The sequence below is a fragment of the Pipra filicauda genome, unplaced genomic scaffold (assembly GCF_003945595.2).
Source record: "Pipra filicauda isolate LSUMZ 115617 unplaced genomic scaffold, ASM394559v2 scaffold3_size10097308_pilon, whole genome shotgun sequence".
NCBI lineage: Eukaryota > Metazoa > Chordata > Aves > Passeriformes > Pipridae > Pipra > Pipra filicauda.
The window spans coordinates 3,683,948-3,703,852 of record NW_024104532.1 but is presented as its reverse complement, the minus strand read 5'-3'; the positions used below and the strand labels follow the sequence as shown (position 1 = coordinate 3,703,852).

The 19,905-nt window shown below is 44.0% G+C and overlaps 2 protein-coding genes across 3 annotated transcripts; both read left to right on the top strand.

The window, feature by feature from the left end:
• Positions 1-2,294: 2,294 nt before the first annotated feature.
• Positions 2,295-6,861, top strand: RPL26L1 (ribosomal protein L26 like 1). Of its 2 annotated transcripts, none has more exons than XM_027718767.2 (4): positions 2,295-2,334; positions 3,155-3,327; positions 4,245-4,385; positions 6,691-6,861. In XM_027718767.2, exons 2-4 carry the CDS (start codon positions 3,160-3,162, stop codon positions 6,817-6,819), a joined length of 438 nt encoding a protein of 145 aa, XP_027574568.1. In that variant the 5' UTR covers positions 2,295-2,334; positions 3,155-3,159; the 3' UTR covers positions 6,820-6,861. The 2 variants fall into 2 exon arrangements, with proteins under 2 accessions (XP_027574568.1, XP_039241216.1); XM_039385282.1 differs by lacking the exon at positions 2,295-2,334 and adding an exon at positions 2,582-2,610.
• Positions 6,862-7,824: 963 nt separating this feature from the next.
• Positions 7,825-18,535, top strand: ATP6V0E1 (ATPase H+ transporting V0 subunit e1). The gene is made up of 4 exons (XM_027718773.2): positions 7,825-7,975; positions 9,982-10,029; positions 15,175-15,302; positions 18,014-18,535. Exons 1-3 carry the CDS (start codon positions 7,872-7,874, stop codon positions 15,266-15,268), a joined length of 246 nt encoding a protein of 81 aa, XP_027574574.1. The 5' UTR covers positions 7,825-7,871; the 3' UTR covers positions 15,269-15,302; positions 18,014-18,535.
• Positions 18,536-19,905: the final 1,370 nt, after the last annotated feature.

The following is a 19,905-nucleotide window of genomic DNA, read 5'->3' as shown; positions in this document are numbered from 1 at the left end:
ATCACTGTTTTGATAGAAATATTTGGATTTCCAAGAAAGACATCCCTGTGGGAAGTAATATATTTGGAACTTCCAGTTTAAATTAATTTCATTTAAATTCCCTCTAACTCTAGACTCCATCCCATGGTGAGAACTTGAGGCATTGGATCGTTTGCAAGGTGGAGTTAAGACTTTTAGATCTGTGGAAAGTGTGCTTAGGTGTGTTCTAGGCAGTATTGGACTGCTGGAGACGATTTTTTAAGAAAATAAAACATAAACGGGGTACGAAAATTTGGAAGAGATGCACTTGTGAACGTTTGATCTGGTTTCTCAAATACTTGTTTTCAACTACTGCGCTGTAAAACGTGAAATCTGCGGTTTTGGTGGCCAGTTATCGATTCCTGAATATTTCTCATTTAAAGTTGTTCTCTGTTTGTGTGACACACAGAGTGTCGGGGCTGACAGTGACTGTGATGAGTCTGTGCTTTAGAATAGTCCTTTGAAGTTGCAGATTGAGGATGTCAGTGAGGTGTTTCCCCTTGGAAGGTAAGAGGAGGGGGCAGGGGAGGAGGACTCAGCCCTGCAGTGTGTTACAGTGATGTTCAAAGCACAAGTCTTTTGCATTTCTACAGTGGAGACTATTGAGGAGTTCTGGCATTTGTTTTTTAATTTGCAACCTTATGTTAATAAAATATTAGCCTTTTTAGTTCTGTGATTAAAATAAAACTCTTACATGATTTGATTGGCTTCTTGTTGCACTACTATTGCAAAATCAACCTAAAGGGGCTTTTTTCTTTAGTTTTTAATTATGATTTCAGTGAACTGAGTGTTATCACACGGTGAAATCACTGTAAGCCAGGTCACTGTGGTGAAAGTTATCACAAGGCTCTTTTGTAATAGGCCCTGAGTCATGTCTGGACATTCAGTGCTTGGTTTTGTACAGTACCAAGTGTCCTAACCTCCCTTTTCTAATGAAAGGTGAGTGGACTGTGCTTGGGACTTGCTGGGTTTGGCTTTAGTCACTGTGCCCCCTTGGTATATGAAATAACCAGATTTTTATTCCCCCCCTCCTTTAATGTCCATTTAGCCTTGCTTCATAAGTATTTAGAAATAAGTGTCTGAGGCAATTATTAAAGATTAAATAGTAAAGGGTTACAACACAGTGAATTTGGGCTCGAGATATCTGCACCATCCTAAGGAACCAATTCCCTTTATGTTCTGGTGTTGCTGACTCATGTTGGTGTCAGCTGTACAACATCTTTGTGAAGGAAGAGATCCTGCCTGCTTCCAGGGATTGGAACACAGACTTCCAGAAGTGGTGGGATTGTGGTGAAGGTTCCTTATTCTGTAAATGATGAGTAAAGGCACTGGGGAAGGTGTTTGTCCAAACCTCAGCCTGCTGCAACTCAACGGTCCAGAACTTTTCCAGCCTCTGTTAATAAGTCCAAACCCAACCAAGTGTCTGTGCTGCATCTCCTCCAATTGATTGGTTCATTTCTACCAGTTTTCTTTGAGAATAAATTAATCTGTGTCCTGAAAATATGTACTAGGGCGACATCTGCCTGAAAGGCAAGTGGTATGTGCAGGTAAGGTGGTTTATGGAGGAAAGGATGAGGTGACAGGTGACACAGGCACAGGACCAGGGGCTGAGCGGGGGAATTTGAACTTGGCAGAAGCTCCAGGGAACTGGTGTCCCTTTGGGCTGAGGGACGAGGGGCTGGTGTCACTGAGGGAGCTGGGCTGGGCTGGAGAGGAGGCACCAGCAGTATGGTCCTGTTTTCATCCACGGCCAGGGAGGGGCTGGACATGGAGAGAAATAACTGCTGCTGAATAGCTCTGATGGACAGGAGGGGATGCACGGGTGGGTACCAGAGATGATGCTTGGGTGGGCATGGGAGGTGATTCCTGTGTGAGCACTGGGAGATGATGCTCAGGTGGGTACCAGGGAATGATGCCCAGGTTAATACTGTAGGATAATGCCCGAGTGAGTACTGGAGGACACTGCCCAGGTGGGTGTTGGGGACAGTGCCCAGATGGGTACTGGGGGCGATGTCTGGGGTGTTTCCAGGGGAAGATGCCCAGGTGGGTACCAGGAGATGATTCCCAGCTGGCTACCAGGGATGACGATCAGGTGGGCTCCAGGGGACGAAGTCAAGGTTGGTACCAGGTCGCTATGGGGGATGATGCCCAGGTCTGTCCCGGGGCCGTGCCCGGTCTGTCCCCGCCCGTGTGGCCTCCCGGCCGCCAGGGGGCGCTCGACCCTGCCCGGTTCGCGGGGGGTCTCGCGGTGCCGCTCCCGGAAGCGGAAGCGGCTGTGGCTCCTTTTCCGGGCGGGCAGCGCGGCGGCGGCAGCGGGTGAGGGATCGAGGAGAGCATCCGGGATAATCCGGCATAATCAGGGGCCATTCCGCGCCATCCCCGGCCAGGACCGTGCGCAGCGCCCTGCGGGGCCCGCGCAGGGGAGCGGGAAGGGGTCCGGGTCGCCGGGGGCACGCCCAGAGCTGTGGGGCGGGTTTGCCGGGGAGATCTTGAGCTGCGGGGAGAGGTCGGGCTCCAGGAGGGGCTCGGACTCCTTCGGTCTGTGCCTTGGTTATGGATTATTAAGTTGATACAGTCCAGCTCGCATAGGAGGTGCCAGTTTGTGCACTGGGAAGTTGTGGAGCTGAGCAAAAGCACCCTTTGATTTGATTTATCTTTTAATTTAATATATCCTTAGCCAGCAGGATGAGTGGTGCTATGATAGGCAGTCTTGCAATGCAGTTGTTAAAATTTAGGAAAGGCCAGAAGTGTCCTGAATTTGCAGGTGTGTTACCTGTGCGCTCTGCCGAGGAGCTCTATTGAGGATGCCGGAGCAGGGCGAGTTCCCTCCGCGAGCTCAAAATATACATCGAGTGTATATAAGTGAGAGTGGTGTGACTGCAGGGTGTCCTGAGTGCTGGGAATGGGGAGGTTTGGATTAGAAGGGTCCGATGTGCACGTGTGTAGGAACAGGGTTGTTATCAATCATAGAAGAGGCTTAAACATTTGGAGTCAAGGCTATGAGGGTCCATTAACCATTGAGTGGATTAAAAATAGCTAAAAGTGCTTTTTTGTGCCCTGGCCCTGTGGGTGGATGGTGAAACACAGTGTGTGTGAGGTATGAGCATCTCCCAAGCTGCTGTTCCTCTCTGTGCAGGCAAAATGAAGTTCAACCCGTTTGTGACCTCGGACCGCAGCAAGAACCGCAAGCGGCACTTCAATGCCCCTTCCCACATCCGCAGGAAAATCATGTCCTCGCCCCTGTCCAAGGAGCTGCGGCAGAAGTACAACGTGCGCTCCATGCCCATCCGCAAGGACGACGAGGTCCAGGTACCTCACTGCCCTGAGCTGCTCTGTCGCACGGGAAACTGTCTGGGTTTTAGTTTTCAGAAGAAAGTCGTCACAGAAAGGGTTGTCAGGCACTGGAAGGGGCTGCCCAGGGAGGTGGTGGAGTCCCCATCCCTGGAGGTGTTCAAGGAACGACTGGACAAGGCACTCAGTGCTCTGGTCTGGTTGACAAAGTGACGATGGGTCACAGGTTGGAGTCTGTGGTCTCAGAGATGTTTTCCAACCTAAATTATTCTGGGGTTCTGTTTCCATATGTAGCCTGTGCAAAAGGGAAGGACGAGACAAGTTCACATCGGTGCTGCAGCTTTGCCCTGGGTATTGCAGAAATAATCCAAGATAATCTAGTCATGACTTGAGCTTTAGTCAAGCACATTTTGTTTCTCAAATTCACATCAGTGACAAAGACAATACAAGGAACGAACGCAAGTGTGGTGGCAGTTTTACTACACTTCACTTCTATGCAGTGATTGTCGTGCTGGATTAAAAGCTTTCAACAATAAAGCACAAACAATTGTTTCTTTTTTTATGGACTATTTGCTGCCTGTGATATTTAAAAGATTGGTTTGGAAATGAATCTAAGTTAAGTGGCTTTTTTTGTATAAAATGCAATGACAGGTAAAAAAATAAAATAACTGTTCAAGTTGAAGCCTTGTGGCTGAAAAGTTACAGAGCTTCATTAGGGTTTACTGCAGTTCAGATCCATTATATTTTAGTGATGCAGGAATTGTAGTGTCAGTGATGTCTTTGTGGCATGTGTGTGAAAAGAACTGAGATGGGATTTCAGTCTGTGCAGCTCTGGTGTCCTGCTGGATAACTCAGTAGCGGTTTATAAGGTGTGGTGGTTGTTCAAGGGGTGTGTTTGGAGTGTGGGTCAGTGTGTTCCCTGTGCTGTTGTTCAGGTTGTCCGGGGACACTACAAAGGGCAGCAGATTGGGAAGGTGGTCCAGGTGTACAGGAAGAAGTATGTGATCTACATCGAGCGTGTGCAGCGGGAGAAAGCCAACGGCACCACCGTCCACGTGGGGATCCACCCCAGCAAGGTACGGTGGGACCTGGGATCTGTGGGCTGAGCTGGGGGGCACATAAGGGCACTGGTATGAGTAGAACTTGTTACCAAGTGCTGGTGCTGCACTTGGGTCAGGGCAACCCCCAGGATTAATCCAGGCTGGGAATGCACAGATGGAGAGCAGCCCAGAACACTCCCATGTCTTGGGCTGATCCCACAGCGTGGGCAGCAGGTGAGGGGGGGATTCTGCCCCTCTGTCCCACTCAGGTGAGACCTCCTGCAGAGCTGCCTCCAGCTCTGGGGACCCAGCACAGGAAGGACATGGAGCTGTTGGACCAATTCCAGAGGAGGTACAAATATGATTTGAGGGATGGAGCAGCTCTGCTGTGAGGAGAGGCTGAGAGAATTGGGATTGTTCAGCCTGGAGAAGAGAAGCTTCAGGGTGACCTAATTGTGGTCTTCCAGTACCTGAAGGGAGCCCACAAAGAAGATGGAGAGAGACTATTTACAATAGTCCTGGAGTGACAGGACAGGGGGATATGGCTTCAAACTGACAGAGAGTAGGGTTAGATTGGATATGAGGAAGAAGTTCTTCCCTGTGAGGGTGGTGAGGCCCTGGCACAGGTTGCCCAGAGCAGCTGTGGCTGCCCCATCCCTGGAAGTGTTCAAGGCCAGGTTGGATGGGGCTTGGAGCAACCTGGTCTAGTGGAAGGTGTCCTTGGCCATGACAGGAGGATGGAACAAGATGATCCTTAAGGTCCCTTCCAACCCAGACCATCCTGTGATTCTATGTATAATGGAGATGCTGCAGCACTGGGTGGGTAATAAACCCAAATAAAAATAAATGTTACAGTGTTGTGAGTAGAGAAGTGAGTTGAAACCAGTAACTCCTCTTTGTTTCCAGGGTTAGAAAGCCATTAGAGACTTTGGAGTCCTGCTAAAACACTTTAAAGGGCTTGATGTTTTTAAACCACAGAACAGATCGTTCAGAACAATCCTTCATCTTTGCTGTGTGGCATTTGCACTGGCTGAGGAGGTGTTAGAAATGTTTAAATAGATGCTCAGAATCAGAATTTGTTCTTGTGGGCTATTGTGAACTAAATTCTGAACCTGGTTTTATCCTGAAGTGTTGAGTCAGTGAAAACAAGGCAAAGTGTGTTTTGGTTATAACAGGGAACATTTCAAACTAAACAGAACCACTCACCAAAACCTGGTTTGAAGCAGATAAATTTAGTCTGCTTCAGCCTTGCCATGTGGGCACACATACGGAAGTGTTGGTGGAAAAAATCGAGTTGTAACAGGTTTTGTGCAGTAAATGGTTGGTGTGTTCAGCAGAGGGAGAGCAGAATTATTCCAAAACAACATCTGATGGACAAGGTGACATTGTGGTGGAGCCTGTGCACATACTTGTGTGGTGAACAGCAGTGAAAGAAATTGAGTTTTCTGCTGGTTCTTTATTTCTGGGAAGGTTTTCATTAATTGGGAACCAGACCTTGACAAAGCTTTGCACAAGTTATTAATGCAAATGGAGCAGAGGAATGTTTTGTTACAGACTTGCAGTGGGCTGTATGAACAGTTTGTACCTCTGCTGGGTAGAGAGGTGGGAATTACAAATAAGAGAGACCTAAATACACAAGGAACTGAGGAGGAGTGTGAAGTCCTGCTGCAGCTTTTATGGGATTTCTAGGATTTGATTGTCAGGTGTATTTTTTAAGTACTGCTTTCAGTTATACTAACACACTTATTTCTTGATTCTGTGATCCAAGAAAAGCATGAAGGCTGCTTTTGGGATGGAAATCAGAGCCTCAGTTTGCTGGTGCTTTGTTTGCAATCCCATCAATTGGCAGTGGCAGTGAAGGGTCTGCACAATTACCCTTTATATGTCAGTTATATTTGATAATCACAGCTGTGCCATACCAGGCGTTCTTCAAAGTGTCTTTATAGTCACTGTGGTGCTTTGACTGTTGCCTTTTTGGTGAGATCAGCTCTTCTGTGTTTCAGGTGGATGTGGTATCCATCCTGTTTGAGCTGAATAATGGAAAGTATATGTACTTCAAAGTCATTATTTTATTATGTAGTTCAGTAGAAATTTGGCTGCTTTTCACTTTGTGCAGTGTTTTGACTGTGCATTGAAAGAACTGTCCGTGTAGTCTGATTCCTGGGTGTGCCTGGCAAAATCGTGGAATGGAGTCAATTCTGTACCTCGGGTTTACTCAAACCAAATGAGATAATCCCTGGGAATAACACTTTTGTGCCAGGGCCCAGCTACAGTACCACGGGTCCACCGGGTTGCTGTCCTTAACTCTGCAGGGACACTGAATTCCTTGTCCTCTCTCCAGGTGGTGATCACCAGGCTAAAGCTGGACAAGGATCGCAAGAAGATCTTGGAGCGTAAAGCGAAGTCCCGCCAGGTTGGGAAGGAGAAGGGCAAGTACAAAGAAGAAACAATTGAAAAGATGCAAGAATAGGTGGCTCCTGTTTGACACCATTAAAAAACTGCTAAAACTCAACCTATTGTGTGTCTTCTCATTTAGAAAGTCTTGGCCTAATTTCTTCAGGCCTTACATAATTGGTAGAGCTTAACAAGGGGGTTTATCACCAGTGCTTGTGAGGTAGAGCTGACTGGTTTGAGAAGGGTAGGGATGAAGCAGTCTCAGTGCTGTTGCTATTTTGGATGAACTCTTCAGTAAGAGGAAGTTCTTTTTAGCACTCTATACCTACAAATTGAGAGTGGCTGCAGTGTGTTGAAAACAGCCCTGAACTTAAAGAGAACTTACTGCCTGAGTGAGTGGCCCTCTCACTGCTGAGACAGAGGGAAAGAAATTCATCTGCCTGCAAAACACCAGGATCTGAAAAATGGGATGCTGTGAATTGAGAAAAATTTCATTTGCACTTGGGAAGTCATTCATAAGCCTGAATGCAAAGCTTTGTTTGGTGGGCTGTGAATGAGGGTCTCATGCAGGCTCATGTTTGTCCCTCCAGTTCGTGCTGCTGAATACGAGGTATCTTTGCCTTGAGTCAGTGCTTGAGGAAGCCCATGGCGTTCCTTTGCCACCGGGACCTTTCCTGGTGCAGATCTGCCCTGTGGGACCCTGTCCCATGTCCCCAGTTCCCTGAGGAGCTCAGAACCAGCCCTTGGAACTCTGTCCCCCTTACTCGCCAGCCTGTTTTTCCATATGAACATCAAATGGAGATGTCACTGCATCGAGTGGGCAATAAACAGGGAGATGATATGGTTCGGTGAGTAGAGCAGTGGGTCGAAGCCGGTAACTCCTCGCTGTTTCTGGAGCTGGAAAGGCGCCAGAGCCTTCGGGGTCCTGCTGAAACTCTTCTTTAAAGAGACTGACGTCTTTGTTAAGAAGCGCAGAACAGACGGACCACTCCCTCCCTCCCTCCCTCCCTCCGTGCCGCCGCGGCCCCGGCGCGCTCCCGCCCCGCGCGCTCCCGCGGTGACGCGGCGGGCGCGGGTTGGTGCGGGCGGCGCGGGCGGGGCCGCTCCCCGGTCCCTCACAGCCCGGCCATGGCGTACGGCGGCCTCGCCGTGCCCATCATCGTCATGAGCGTGTTCTGGGGGGTGGTCGGCGGCGTCCTGCCCTGGCTCGTCCCCAAGGGCCCGAACCGCGGGTGAGTGACCGGGGCGCGGCGGGCGCGGGCCCGTCCGGCCCCTCGGGTGTGGGGGGAGGCCCCGGCGGAGGTTTCCCCGCGGGCTCCCCCGCAGTGTTGGCGCAGCGCGGGCGGGCCCGGGGCCGTGACCGGAGGGGCCGGGGCCGAGCGGTGCCCCCGCAACCCCGCACGGGTTTGGGTTTTCCCCTGAGGCCCTGGCACGGGTCGCCCAGAGAAGCTGTGGCTGCCCCATCCCTGGAAGTGTCCGAGGCCAGGTCGGAGCAGCCTGGTCTGGTGGAAGGTATCCCTGCCCGTGGCAGGGGGTTGGAGTGAGATCATCTTAAGGATCCCTTCCAACCCAAACCCTTCTGTGATACCTCTGCAGACACAGCACCCTGTGTCAAGGAGGTTCGCTGTTAGTCAGGTGGTATTTGAGCAATAACTTCCTCTTTCCTTCCTTACTTGACCTTTCCTAACTTACTCCACCATCCTCCGGTTTCCCACTGGAAAAGTTGCTATAGGAGATCTCGGTTCTGTGTTAAATGTGTGCTGGTGCCCTTGTAGCGGAGGACAACAGTGGGGCACCTAAGCAGAGGGTTTTCCTGCAGTGGTTGTGGCTGCTCAGATTAAAAAGCAGACAAGTTTTTGTCTTTCTCTTTTCTCTAGGAGATAATGACTTCTTAACCTCTCTTCCTCTCTCTGACACCCCCTCTACTCCACAGGTACCAACTGTCTTTTCTCTCAGTTGTTTATCTAAACTCAGAGGAATATTCCTCAGGCTCTGATATTTACTGCCTCACTTTTAAGCCTTTTATGCCTGGAAACTTGTCTGTCCTCAGAAATACCTTGTAAATATGTCTTCCAGGCATGAAAGTATGTGAAATATGTGGGTGACGAACAGGTGGTGTATCCTTATTCCAAAGTGTGATTGTTTAACAAGTGTGAATAGAGCACTGCTGTGTTCTAATTCTACAGCAATACCTTGTAGTCTATCCACTTCCCATCTTCTTAAAAAATTATGCAAGGGTTGTTTCTAAATAGGATTGCTGTTCTCCTAACAAAAGAAGTTAGTGCAAACTTTACCTGACCTAAGAATTCCCATTGCCTAGGTTAAAACTCCCAAACAAAGGCTCTGGGACTCCTTGGAAAGGTTCCAGGCTGTGTTGGCTTTGTAGCATTCATTTGAAAGTTGACAAAGTGGATGTGTATTGATAGATGAAAAATATTGAAGTTCTTGTGTCACAAAGGGGTTGGAAGATACTGTCCTACCATAAGATTTTGTTACTCATTTGGGGGAGGAAAGACATAGAGGGAAATTCTATTTTATGACTTAAAAATAAAAAAAAAACTCCACTTTGCCACTGAGTTCCATGAGCTGCAGAGATCACTGTTAGAAAACCTCATTTCCTTTCTTCCCATTTCAAAACCATCTCTGTGTGTAGCTGCAGTTTTACTGTTTTCAATTTCAAGAGCTTGGTTCTTCCTTCTTTTCAGCTTCACTGTGCTTTCTGACACAGTTCTCTTCCAGCAAGAAAGGGAAATCTTACACTACAGATCATTTCACGTGGCTTTGACATTTTATTTTGTATTCAATTTGTAAAACCCTCATTTATTCTATAAAATTAAAAGTTATAATTTGACACTGAAATTTTCTGTAAATAGAATTCTGCAAATGAAGAAAGTGTTTACTGTGTACAGTAACATCCAGTTTCAGTGATTTACTGTGCTGGCAGCCTTGGCTGTGAAATGGAGCAGGGACACTGCATCAGATTTGCTCCTCCTCACAGTGATTTTTGTTAAATATAGCTGTAAACTTCTGTTTCCAGAGCTGTGTCAGTCCTTTTGCAGAGTCTGTGCTGTGCCTTTGTAGTTTACTCAGCTGGAAGAAGTCAGAACACTCATGTTGAGTCATCTTTCATATGATCAAAGTTAAACTTGTTCTTGTTTGCTGGGATTATTTTTGCCAATGTATCTTGTGGTCAGTCACAACATGACACCTGATCAGCTGTTTCTCTCCTTCTTTGCAGTGTTATCAACACAATGCTGGTGACATGTGCTGTTTGCTGCTACCTGTTGTAAGTATAAATAATGTCTTGCCTTCTGACCGAGGCCCAGTTCTGGTGGAATCAAAGGTTCCTTTTTTAAAGCCTCAGAACATTCAGGAAGAAGCTTTTTGAATGTGTCACGTGGTGTTCTCTGACAGCTCTTAGAATTTCTAGTTCTGAAGACCTCCGACGTGCCAAAGAAAACATTTTCCCACTGGAAAACACTGAATTAAAATGAACTTGAATTCCTTTTGTGGTCCTCTGACACATAACTGTGAGCTGTGCTCTGTGAGGACTCCATATTCCTCCTCTCCACTTCATTGCCTCATTTACTCGCAAGTGTAACAGCAGTTGCTCAATTCTAGGATTTTTCTGATTCACAGATTGGGTTTTTTTACCTTTTTCCTTCTTTATACCTTACACTGATTTCTGAGGTGTTACTAATTCAAACCTACTGAAGAGTTTTTTGCCCTTAGTTTGGTTGAATTTATTCTGGAAATCTGGTAGAGCGGTGGGTGGAAAAACTTCTGCGTGGGGATTTTTTTAGTGATACTTTGATATATTAAGACCATTTCTGTTTAAATGCACAGTATATTTTAAGGGTGCCTATTTTCCGTAGGAGAGTTAGTAGCAATAACAAAGTGACTTGCTGAGAGCTCCTTGTATCATGTTATTTATCAGGAGGTAAGCCAGCTGTAGCTGGAGTCTGCAAGAGAAAGTGTGCTTGTTGTTTCTCTCTTTTTTTTAAGACTTTAGAGACTTAGTTTGTAAAAGAAAGTGCTATGCAGAAATAACTTTGGAAGAATTTGTTATGGAGAGTAAATTGGTAAAAGTCTGGTTCAGTCTTAAGGATTAACTTGTAACAAAAATCGTTATTTAGAGTCCCATTTGAACCCAGGTAGTATTTGCACTTTCCTGAACTATTTAGGCATTTTTTATGCTACTCAAAGCAGCTTAATATGAATATTTAGAGAAATGCATCTCTAATCTCAAGACTTATTCTGAACTGGCAGCCAAATGTGATATATTCAGTGTTGGCATGTTCCAGGAGAGGCCTGTTTGGTTCTGGGTTGGGTTCAAGCTTATACAGGTTTGGTTTAGTCTAATAATGTGATATTCAGGTTTTATACAGGTGAGGTACTTTTAAACTTCATTTCTTTATTCAGAGTATTTGACAGGTGAAGTCTTGAGAAATCATTCTATCCGTTAACTGTAAAAGTCCAGCAGACTTTCTTCTGTGTTTTATATCCATGACAGTTTTTCAACTAAAGTTTTGCTGAGTGGACAGAGAAGAGCTTTGCAGTGCAAGCAGCTTGAATTTGAGTTTGAAATCTGGGAGTCTCAGTGCTATGAAGGTCTCCTTGCATGCACATAAAGTTTGTAGCAGCCCAGCCTCACAGTAGGTCCCAAATGCTTGGCTAAAAAAGGGCAGCTTTTTGGTCATTTTTACTGGGTTACTGCATTTAGGTTACAGTAAGTTGGGTGGTGTTTTTTTCTTAGGGGGAGGGTTGAGCTTTGTTATGGTTTTGTTTGAGTTTGAAGTTCTCACTTGTTTTTGTCCTACAGAAATAATGTCCCACTCTTCTAAAATCCTTGAAGCTTAGGGTTTGTTGTCTGTATTGTTTGAAGAAGAACAATTTCCTTGAAGTAGAGGCCACATGGCATCTGCAGCATCCTCTGGATTATGATGTGGAATGTGTTTGTTGTAGAATTTCTTAACTTTTGGCTGAATGCTGTGAACTTCTCAAATGTACAGTGATATTTCCCTTGTAACTTTAGTGGATTTTGTACCTAAACAGACCCATTACAAATCATTATCATATTTTATAATCTGTTCTTGCATGTCCAGTGAGGGGGTTCGTTGGTAATTTTGTAGGCTCCTACTTGTTTTCTAAATCCCTTTGGCTTTCTCCAATTATATCTTGGAAAAAGAGAAGCAGCCAAAAATTAGGATGTTTTAAGACTTCGGTAGTTGTACCCAACCACATAAATGACATTTGTAGTGTCTGCTTGCCAGAATGCAACAAAAAGCAAATTTTTCTTCTCATGTTCCAGGATAGAACTTGCCTCATCACACAGTCTTTATTTTTTTTTTTATTTATTCCATATAAAACTGTAGAACAGCCCTTGTTGGAAAGGACCTTGAAAGATCATCTGGTCCAACCTTTCTTTCCTCAAACATATGGAAGTTTGTTGTTCTTGTGTCCTCTTCCTTTTGGGGGAGAGGAGGCATTGAAAACATTTCAGACCTTAATTTTTGGTGACTAAAGAAAGACACTGATTTTTCATACCAGTCTTGAAGGAAGCCCAAAGAATGGTTTCTGAGGATTCTTTGTTAGATAATTCTTGTTGTCCCAGGTATGGTCTTCTGTATTTGTGTGTCCTTAGCAGGTGGCTGGTGCTATTATCTACTTCTTTGTAGAGTTTAGAACTCTGCTGGATCTACTTTCATGCTCTTTGATTTATCTTTGCGGTTGAAAATAGGAAAAAAACAATTTCCTGTCTTCGTTAAACACCACTTGATTGTCAAATTGATTTTCAACAAACAGAATTTGTCCTAACAAAATTTCAAGTCAATCAGATTTCAACTCAAAGCTGTTTATTCTGTGCTTAGATTTAACAATAGTAATTTTGAATAACCGTATTGATTACATGGTGTTCATTTGGTTGTTCTGTGGAAGACATTTGCATGGGTAAGTGCCTATTTTGTGTACAGATCCTGTACCCAGCAGCCTTTTGAAGGAGAATATACAACCCTCAGGAACCTCGTAAAATACAAGGCAAAGTCTTACTGCTGCAGAAATTATAGGTTACACCATATTGGGAGGTACTGTCAAAGTCTAAATCTATTTTACTGTTTACAAAGCAGTTCCTGAACAGTACCATGATGTCCTAGCAGAGGGCAGGGTGCTTGGAAAATGGTATTATTTGCTACTGATGCTAAGAGGATTAAAATACGGATGCCCAAATTGACATTTAAATAGAGATAGCAGGACCTTAATTTGCAACACGAGCACAGACAGATGGCAGTTATGGTGGAAAGACCTTTTAAAAAATCTTTCTGGTACAGCAGAAGGGACTTTAATTTCCTTGCCTGAGCTGGGTAATTAACAGTAACTGTTCTAAGTGGGATCTGGTAGAATTTAAGGGCCTGTGGGTGGCTCAAATGCCATACCTGCTTTTAGCAACTCCAGAACATTGCCCGTTGGATACAGAGGTTTGTTTTACTCTGAATGCTGCGTTTTGTTTTGTGTTGTCAGGATTGACTATTGTGTAAAGCAGCAGAGCTTAAGCAAAACATGGGAAAAGCTTTTCCATGACTTACCTTGAATGCAAGGGAGTCATAGATTAACTACTGTTTTAAATTACCAGGCCCTCACAGAGCAGGAGAAGGAATGTACTATTGCCCTAATGCCTCCATGGCTCAGAGCTCGGGTATCCAGCATGGCCCCAACAAATGCCTTTTGAAAACTGCACAGTGCTTTTCCTAAAGCCTGGTTACATAGGGTGATATTCTGAATGTGTTCCCAGCTCATTTAATTCACAGCCATGCTGGGCCTGAACTTGGGAAGCAGCGAGAGGTGAGAGATTTGTGCGTGGAGTTCCTTCCTGCTGTACAGTGAAAAAGAATAATGTGCTTTAACAGGCTTTTAGTGTTCCTACCCTCCTCCCACTTGTGTTACTTCAGGATGCTGAAGGCAGATGGCACAGTGCTCTGGCACCTTTCGATCTCTCTGTTGTATCTGAAAATTAACCCTCACAAAATAAATTCTGTGATAATTTTAAGAGCTAATTTGCTTTTCCCTTAAGTAGATTTAACACAATGATTAACATGGTCTCAAAACACATTGTCACTGCTTTGGACAGCAGAGTAAAAACGTGTCAACCTAAAGGTTGTTGGCTGCTCTCGGAGGTGTCTCACTGACGTTTTAATTCCTCAGTAGAGCCTGCTGCCTATTCCAAGGCTCGTGTGACTGATGGGCTGCTGCAGGATCAGCCTCTTGTTTTAACTGGAGTTCTACTCTCTGCAAAACTGAAAGGGGCATTGCAAATAAATATTTGTAAATTGGAAGAGGATTGATGTGTTTTCTTTAAGCCTGACCCACATCTTTTGCCTGTGGCTGTTCCAGGCGTTTTGCAGCCGACCTGCACTTGGTTTGTTGGTCGGAGCATCAAGGTTTGTGTGGAATTTTCCATGACTGCCTAAGCACTCTGATACATTTGTGGCAGCTCCCATTACAAAGCTGCTCTGCTTTTTCTCCTCCTTACAAAGCATTCTAGAAATAGCAGACAGATGAGCCAGTGTGTTCACTAAATGTGTTTATATACTTAGTATTTAACATAGATTTAAATCCATGGAAGCATCCACTGCTTTCTCTGACTCTTATAACATTTACAAAGCAAATATATCTTTTAACAGTGGAATATTTATTTCTGTTTAGCTTTCCTGGATATTTTCCACAAACTACATTCCTCTTGTTCTCAATTCTGGCTGTGGCTTCTGCAGTGTTAGTTTGTGCTCTGTTCCGATGACAAGGCCGCTCTGCTCAGGGTCTGGGGTTTGTTGTCGTTTTGGGTTTGTTCTTGTGGTATATTTTTTTGTCTTTTTTGTGTGTGTGTTCCTATAGCATTGTACCCTTTTGCTTCAGGTCCCTGTTCCTTGACCTCTGGGACGGGTTTAAATTCAGTTTTGTTCAATCTTTGAAAATTATACCGTTTTCTGCAAGAGCAGGTTGTCATGCAGTGAAAAGCAAATGAGAGAGAGGATGTTTCTCAGAGGTATTTGTTGAAAGGATTCTTCAAAGGCACTGAAGAAAGGTCTGTTCTTTTATGTTTCTGTCTTCTGAGCCCACAAATACCTGAGTTTTGTGTATCTAAAAACACTTTCCTGTCAAAGGCAAAGTACAAGGGAAATTCTGTCAGGTGGTTTTGTGTTGCTTTAAATTGAACAGAACAATTTATTTCAGTTGCAGAAGGATTTGGTGCCATAACTTCATTGCCTGTTTCTGGTCCTTGTATAATAACTTGAGTAGAATTTTTATCTGTTCCTAGACCGTCTTGAAAATGGTCTTTTCTTCTCTGCCAGTCCTTGTGCTTTGGTCAAGCCTTTCCATTATCATAAGGTTTGTAATTTGGCTGATGTTCTCTTTGTTGGGTTGGGGGGTTGTCTTGCAGTTGGCTGATTGCAATTCTGGCTCAACTCAACCCCCTCTTTGGGCCGCAGTTAAGCAATGAAACAATCTGGTATCTTAAATATCACTGGCCTTAAGGATGTCTGTCCTCTGCTGCAATTTATTGACTAGGTGAGTATGATCAGATTTATTAATATATTTGGTATGTTAAAGCTTCAGGAGAAATTGAATGGTGGTCTAAGCAGTGTGGTCAGAACTGCTGTAGCTCTTTTGCAGGAGAAATCTGTCCCTCTGTAGGCTGCAACAAAACGTGTTTTGGGTGGTAATCTTGACTGGATACGTGAAAAGCTTGGACTGAATTCTTGACAGTTATTTTTCGTTCTATCCTGTCATGTAGTGCTGTGTTCAGGGGTTTGTAAGGAGAACAAAACATTTCATCTAAAAACATTAAAAAAAAAATTGGGCTGGGGTGTTTTTTAATAGCTAGCATAAGTGGATTTCCTAATCTTGAACAATTGTTAAACCTCTCCTCAAGCCTACTACCATTTCATCTAAGACCTGTCCTGATTTCCAAGGCAACCTACAGTTGCCCTCATTCATCTGGGAAGTCAGAGCAAGAACAGTGATTAGAGTGTTCTTTATCTCCTGTCAATATATAGCTCTAACCCTGAGCTCACAGCTGGATGGCTTATTATGTTTTTAATGACAGCCTGTGCGCAACTTTAATCCCAGGTGAGCCTGGTGGTTGATATCTGGGCTGTGCTGCTGGAATGTGGTTGCTGCAGTTCCTGGGCTTTCTGACAGGGCCAGCAAAAATAAAGTGTTATTCTGAAAGTACCTTGATGCTGTTGGGTTTCTCCAGAATGGCAGCATTCGGAGTTGAAGTTTCAAATGAAGGAAATGTGGAAACAAGCACACATGGTTTCAGTTTGTATGCTGGTAACTGAATAATCAGACACACTAAGTTTTTTACCTGGGTTGTTGGGGGTTTTTGTCTTTTCAAGTTCAACTGCCTACCCCTACTCCCTTGCTGGTGTTGCTTCTGTTCCCAGAAATCAGTACAGCAGACAGTGAGAGCTGATGTTATAGCTCAGTTAAATGCTGTCTGTGAAGTGTCCTGGACATTTACGCTGAAGGAAAGCTCCTCTGTTTCAAAGAAAGCTTCGTGGGAACCGTGTTGTTGTCAGACTGGGGGCACGTGAATGTGTCTGTAGCTTCTTTTAAGCACCAAGCAGAATCTAAAGGTAGAGTTGGCCCTGCTTCAAGTCGAGGCCTGTAATTAGCTAAGTCAGTCAAGCAGAATTTCCTAGGAGCAATTTCACTGTTCGGGTGTTAACATATAATTAGTGAGCTAAAACAGAGAACAGCGTATTTTGGTAATGGGCATACAGATCCCTGAATCCCATAGGATGATTCAGTTTGCCTGGGATCTTGAAATGTGGTTATCTGGACAAGCGGATGCCTCGGAAATAAAAATTTGGCTTCATGGTGTGTTGAAACCAGCAAGTACAGCCTGGAGGTGAGATACAACTCTTTAAATGCCTGCTAAAAGAATCAGGTCATTCCCCCTCCAGGATTTCCCAGAGAACTGAAGTTAAATTAGTACCAAGGAAGAGAGGGAAGTAATATGTTCAAACATGGCCAAAGAGTTTGTGAGGAACTGCCATTTTTAAACTTTAAAATGAAATATGAGACCTGCATAGCACATGCTGTCGTGTTACATGACATAGTTTGTTTTAACCTTTGGTGCATCTGATTTCCTTGGCTTAATTTTGGTATAAGGTTCTTGTTTCTGTGAAAAAGAATGGTTTAAAAAAGTAAAAGTATATAATAATCTCGAATATCTGTTCTTTTTTGCTTGAAATGTGCTGTCACAGGACACACCACTCTCCATGGTCTTGTTTGAATTCCTCCCATAGTGTTGAGGGAGGTGCTCCGTCTCTTTTCCTCGCTCTTGTGTGCGCTCGGAGCCTCCTGTGGACTTTGACTAGACAGGAGCTGTGAATTAGATTCCATCTGATAAGAGTTGGAATATATCCCTCTAACACTGCACAGATTCCCATAAATACAGCAACCAGTTAATTCTGGCTTCTAAGATGTGCTTTTCCAGCGTTAAAGTACTATATTTTTTTCTGCCTTCTGTTTCTTTCACTTGAGGTTTGGATGGATTAGTATGGATAATGCAAAGAGAATGAAGTACTAAGTCCCAAAGTGGAGAGATCTTATTTAAAACCAGAGGTGATCTAAGCAAACCCATTTTATTTTACCAACTGAGTAAATTAAAAATGCTCTGGTGAGCTCCTCACATTCTAGAGGGGAGCTCTACATATGCTGACCTGATTGATCCATGCCAAATTACACAGGTTTGGTCTGTATTTTCAGTCAATCTCCCTCCAATCCAAGGGATGATTACACAGCATCATTTCATGTATCCCCAAGTTAAGGGCTTGGATGGCAGCATGTAAGAGCACACAAAGCTCTGTATCCATGGTGAATATGGGCTGTGCTCTCTTCCAAAGAATGTGGTCCAATGCTGCCTGTTCTCCTTGACTCGGTCAATTCATAATCTGTGTTCTCAGACCAGGAGCTGTCTTCATGAAAGTGCAAGAAGGGCTGTCATCCAGATCACTGGATGCTGTTACAGCAAAGAAAACATTCTGGGGAAATAGTTGTTCTACCAGCTCGTAATGTAACTAAAACTACTTGCAGTAGCCCCAGAAATGAAACTGCCAAGAAAACATCCACGTAGATGAATTATCTGCAGTTCTTGACCATTTCTCAGTGCATTTGAGGAATGGAAATAGGTGTGGTTAACAACCAGGTCTTCAGTTAGTAAATTGTCTCCATGGAAAGGAATAATGAAGTTGCCTCTTGCTTTGCAGGTAAAGAAGAGATTTCCTCCAGATGAAAAACTCCACTGACCCAAAGATGCCCTTTACGTAACTGGTTGGATACCAAGCCTGCAGTAATGCCTTAACCTTTCTATTGTGCTTTAAGGGGCTTGTTCAAAGCCCTGTATTTTTCCTGCCTTACCATTTAACAGTGTGCCTAATGCAATTTATACTCCTCTTTGGTACTGGCGATTTTTGACTGTTAACTCCAGACGTGGTGAAAATTTCTAAAGTTTTTACGGGTCATAAAGTCATTTCCTATTCATTTTCCTCACTCTTTAGGAACACTTCATGTATCTTGCAGGTCTTAGATTGTCTGTCATTGTGCTGTTCACCCCTGTTCTGTTTGCACTTGACAAAAATGTGTGCAATAAACTGTATGAGGAGAGGAAAAACAGTGGTGCCACAAGCTGATGGCTTTTTTTTTTTTTTTAAATGAGTTGTATTCCTGAGAAATTTGCTCTTAAATTTCTCACGCCTGGAAATAAAAGTAATCCTCTGCTTTATACAAAATGTTCTTGTGCCATGTTTAACTGTTACAATGTGCCTTTCTGTGGGCTTAATCAGTAGCTGGAGTTGAGCTGAGGAAACTTTGATGATAGGATGGGAATGAATCTAGTAAGTCGTTTGCCAAGGAGTAACTTCAAAGGATATAAAAGCTGTTGCATGCACAAGAGCCTTTAGGAATTCTTTCTTACCTGCTTCCATCATGTCCAGATAAATTGCAGTTATTCTCTGCTGTGTTTCATTGTTATGCTCAAGGACATAATGGAGTGGTTCTTTTTCTTTTCCTTTTTCCTCTTGGATAGCACCATTAACTTGTTCCGTGGGATAGTGCTCATTACTATGCAGGAAATTCCAAGATCCTGACAAGTAACTTGCAGTGATCAAAAACTGGACAGTGTGAATTGCAAAAGAAGGAAGAATGTGCCCATTATTACAAATAAACATAGCAACTGTTGGGACTGGAATAGTGGATTTTTTTTGCTACGTTACCTTCTACAGAGAAGCTGTGTTTTACCATGCAAGACATTGTACACCATCATGTTCTACAGTCTGTAGCAAATAGCTCCTAAGAAAATTGAAACCAAATGATCTTAGAAAACATTAAGTGGTTGTTTGGATTTTTAAGTGTGTGAAGAATAAGACATGTTGACATTGTGTGAGGGGGGGAGGGAAAATACTTCAGGACATCATTGACAAATCTGAATGTGCAACAGATTTAAAAATACATTGATCCGCTTGTCATATTTACCCTAAAGTGAGATATCCAAAAAGAAAACACTCCGTGACAAACAGTGCTGTTAGTGTATTGTATTACCACTTTCTTGAACAGCCTTTCTATTTTAGGTTCTAAGCTATCACTTGCTGTAGAAGAGAGAACTAAAACAGAATTCCCATGGTGTGTCTCACTGTTGGTGAATTTAATGGAAAGAGCTATTCCAAGCCTGGACAAAGAAGCAATAGAGTAGTTTTCACTTAGATGCTTCCCAGAAAGAAATTCCCCTTTTTCAGAGTGATTAATATTTCCTCTGAAGCAGATGTCAGGTAGTGGCATGACTGAAGAAGCTGAAAAAACACTGTTTTGTCTCTGTTCTACTGAATATTGTGTGACCTACTGTCTGCATCGTGGTTGTGAGTGGTGTCCATGTGTGCCAGGAACTAACAGTGCTTTGGATAATTCCTTTTCTTTTTGCATGACTGCAGGAAATTAGAGCAAATTCAGGGTGTTTTAACAAACAATGCAGGTACCAGAGCCTTTAACAGTTCCCTCTTGGTTTTGCGAAAACATGAGAACACAAAATGTTCAAGGAAGCTTGTGTTGCTTGTAATAGGAAACCTGTGTTTGCAGTGAAACGGGTATTTTAGGGGGAAGGTAAAAA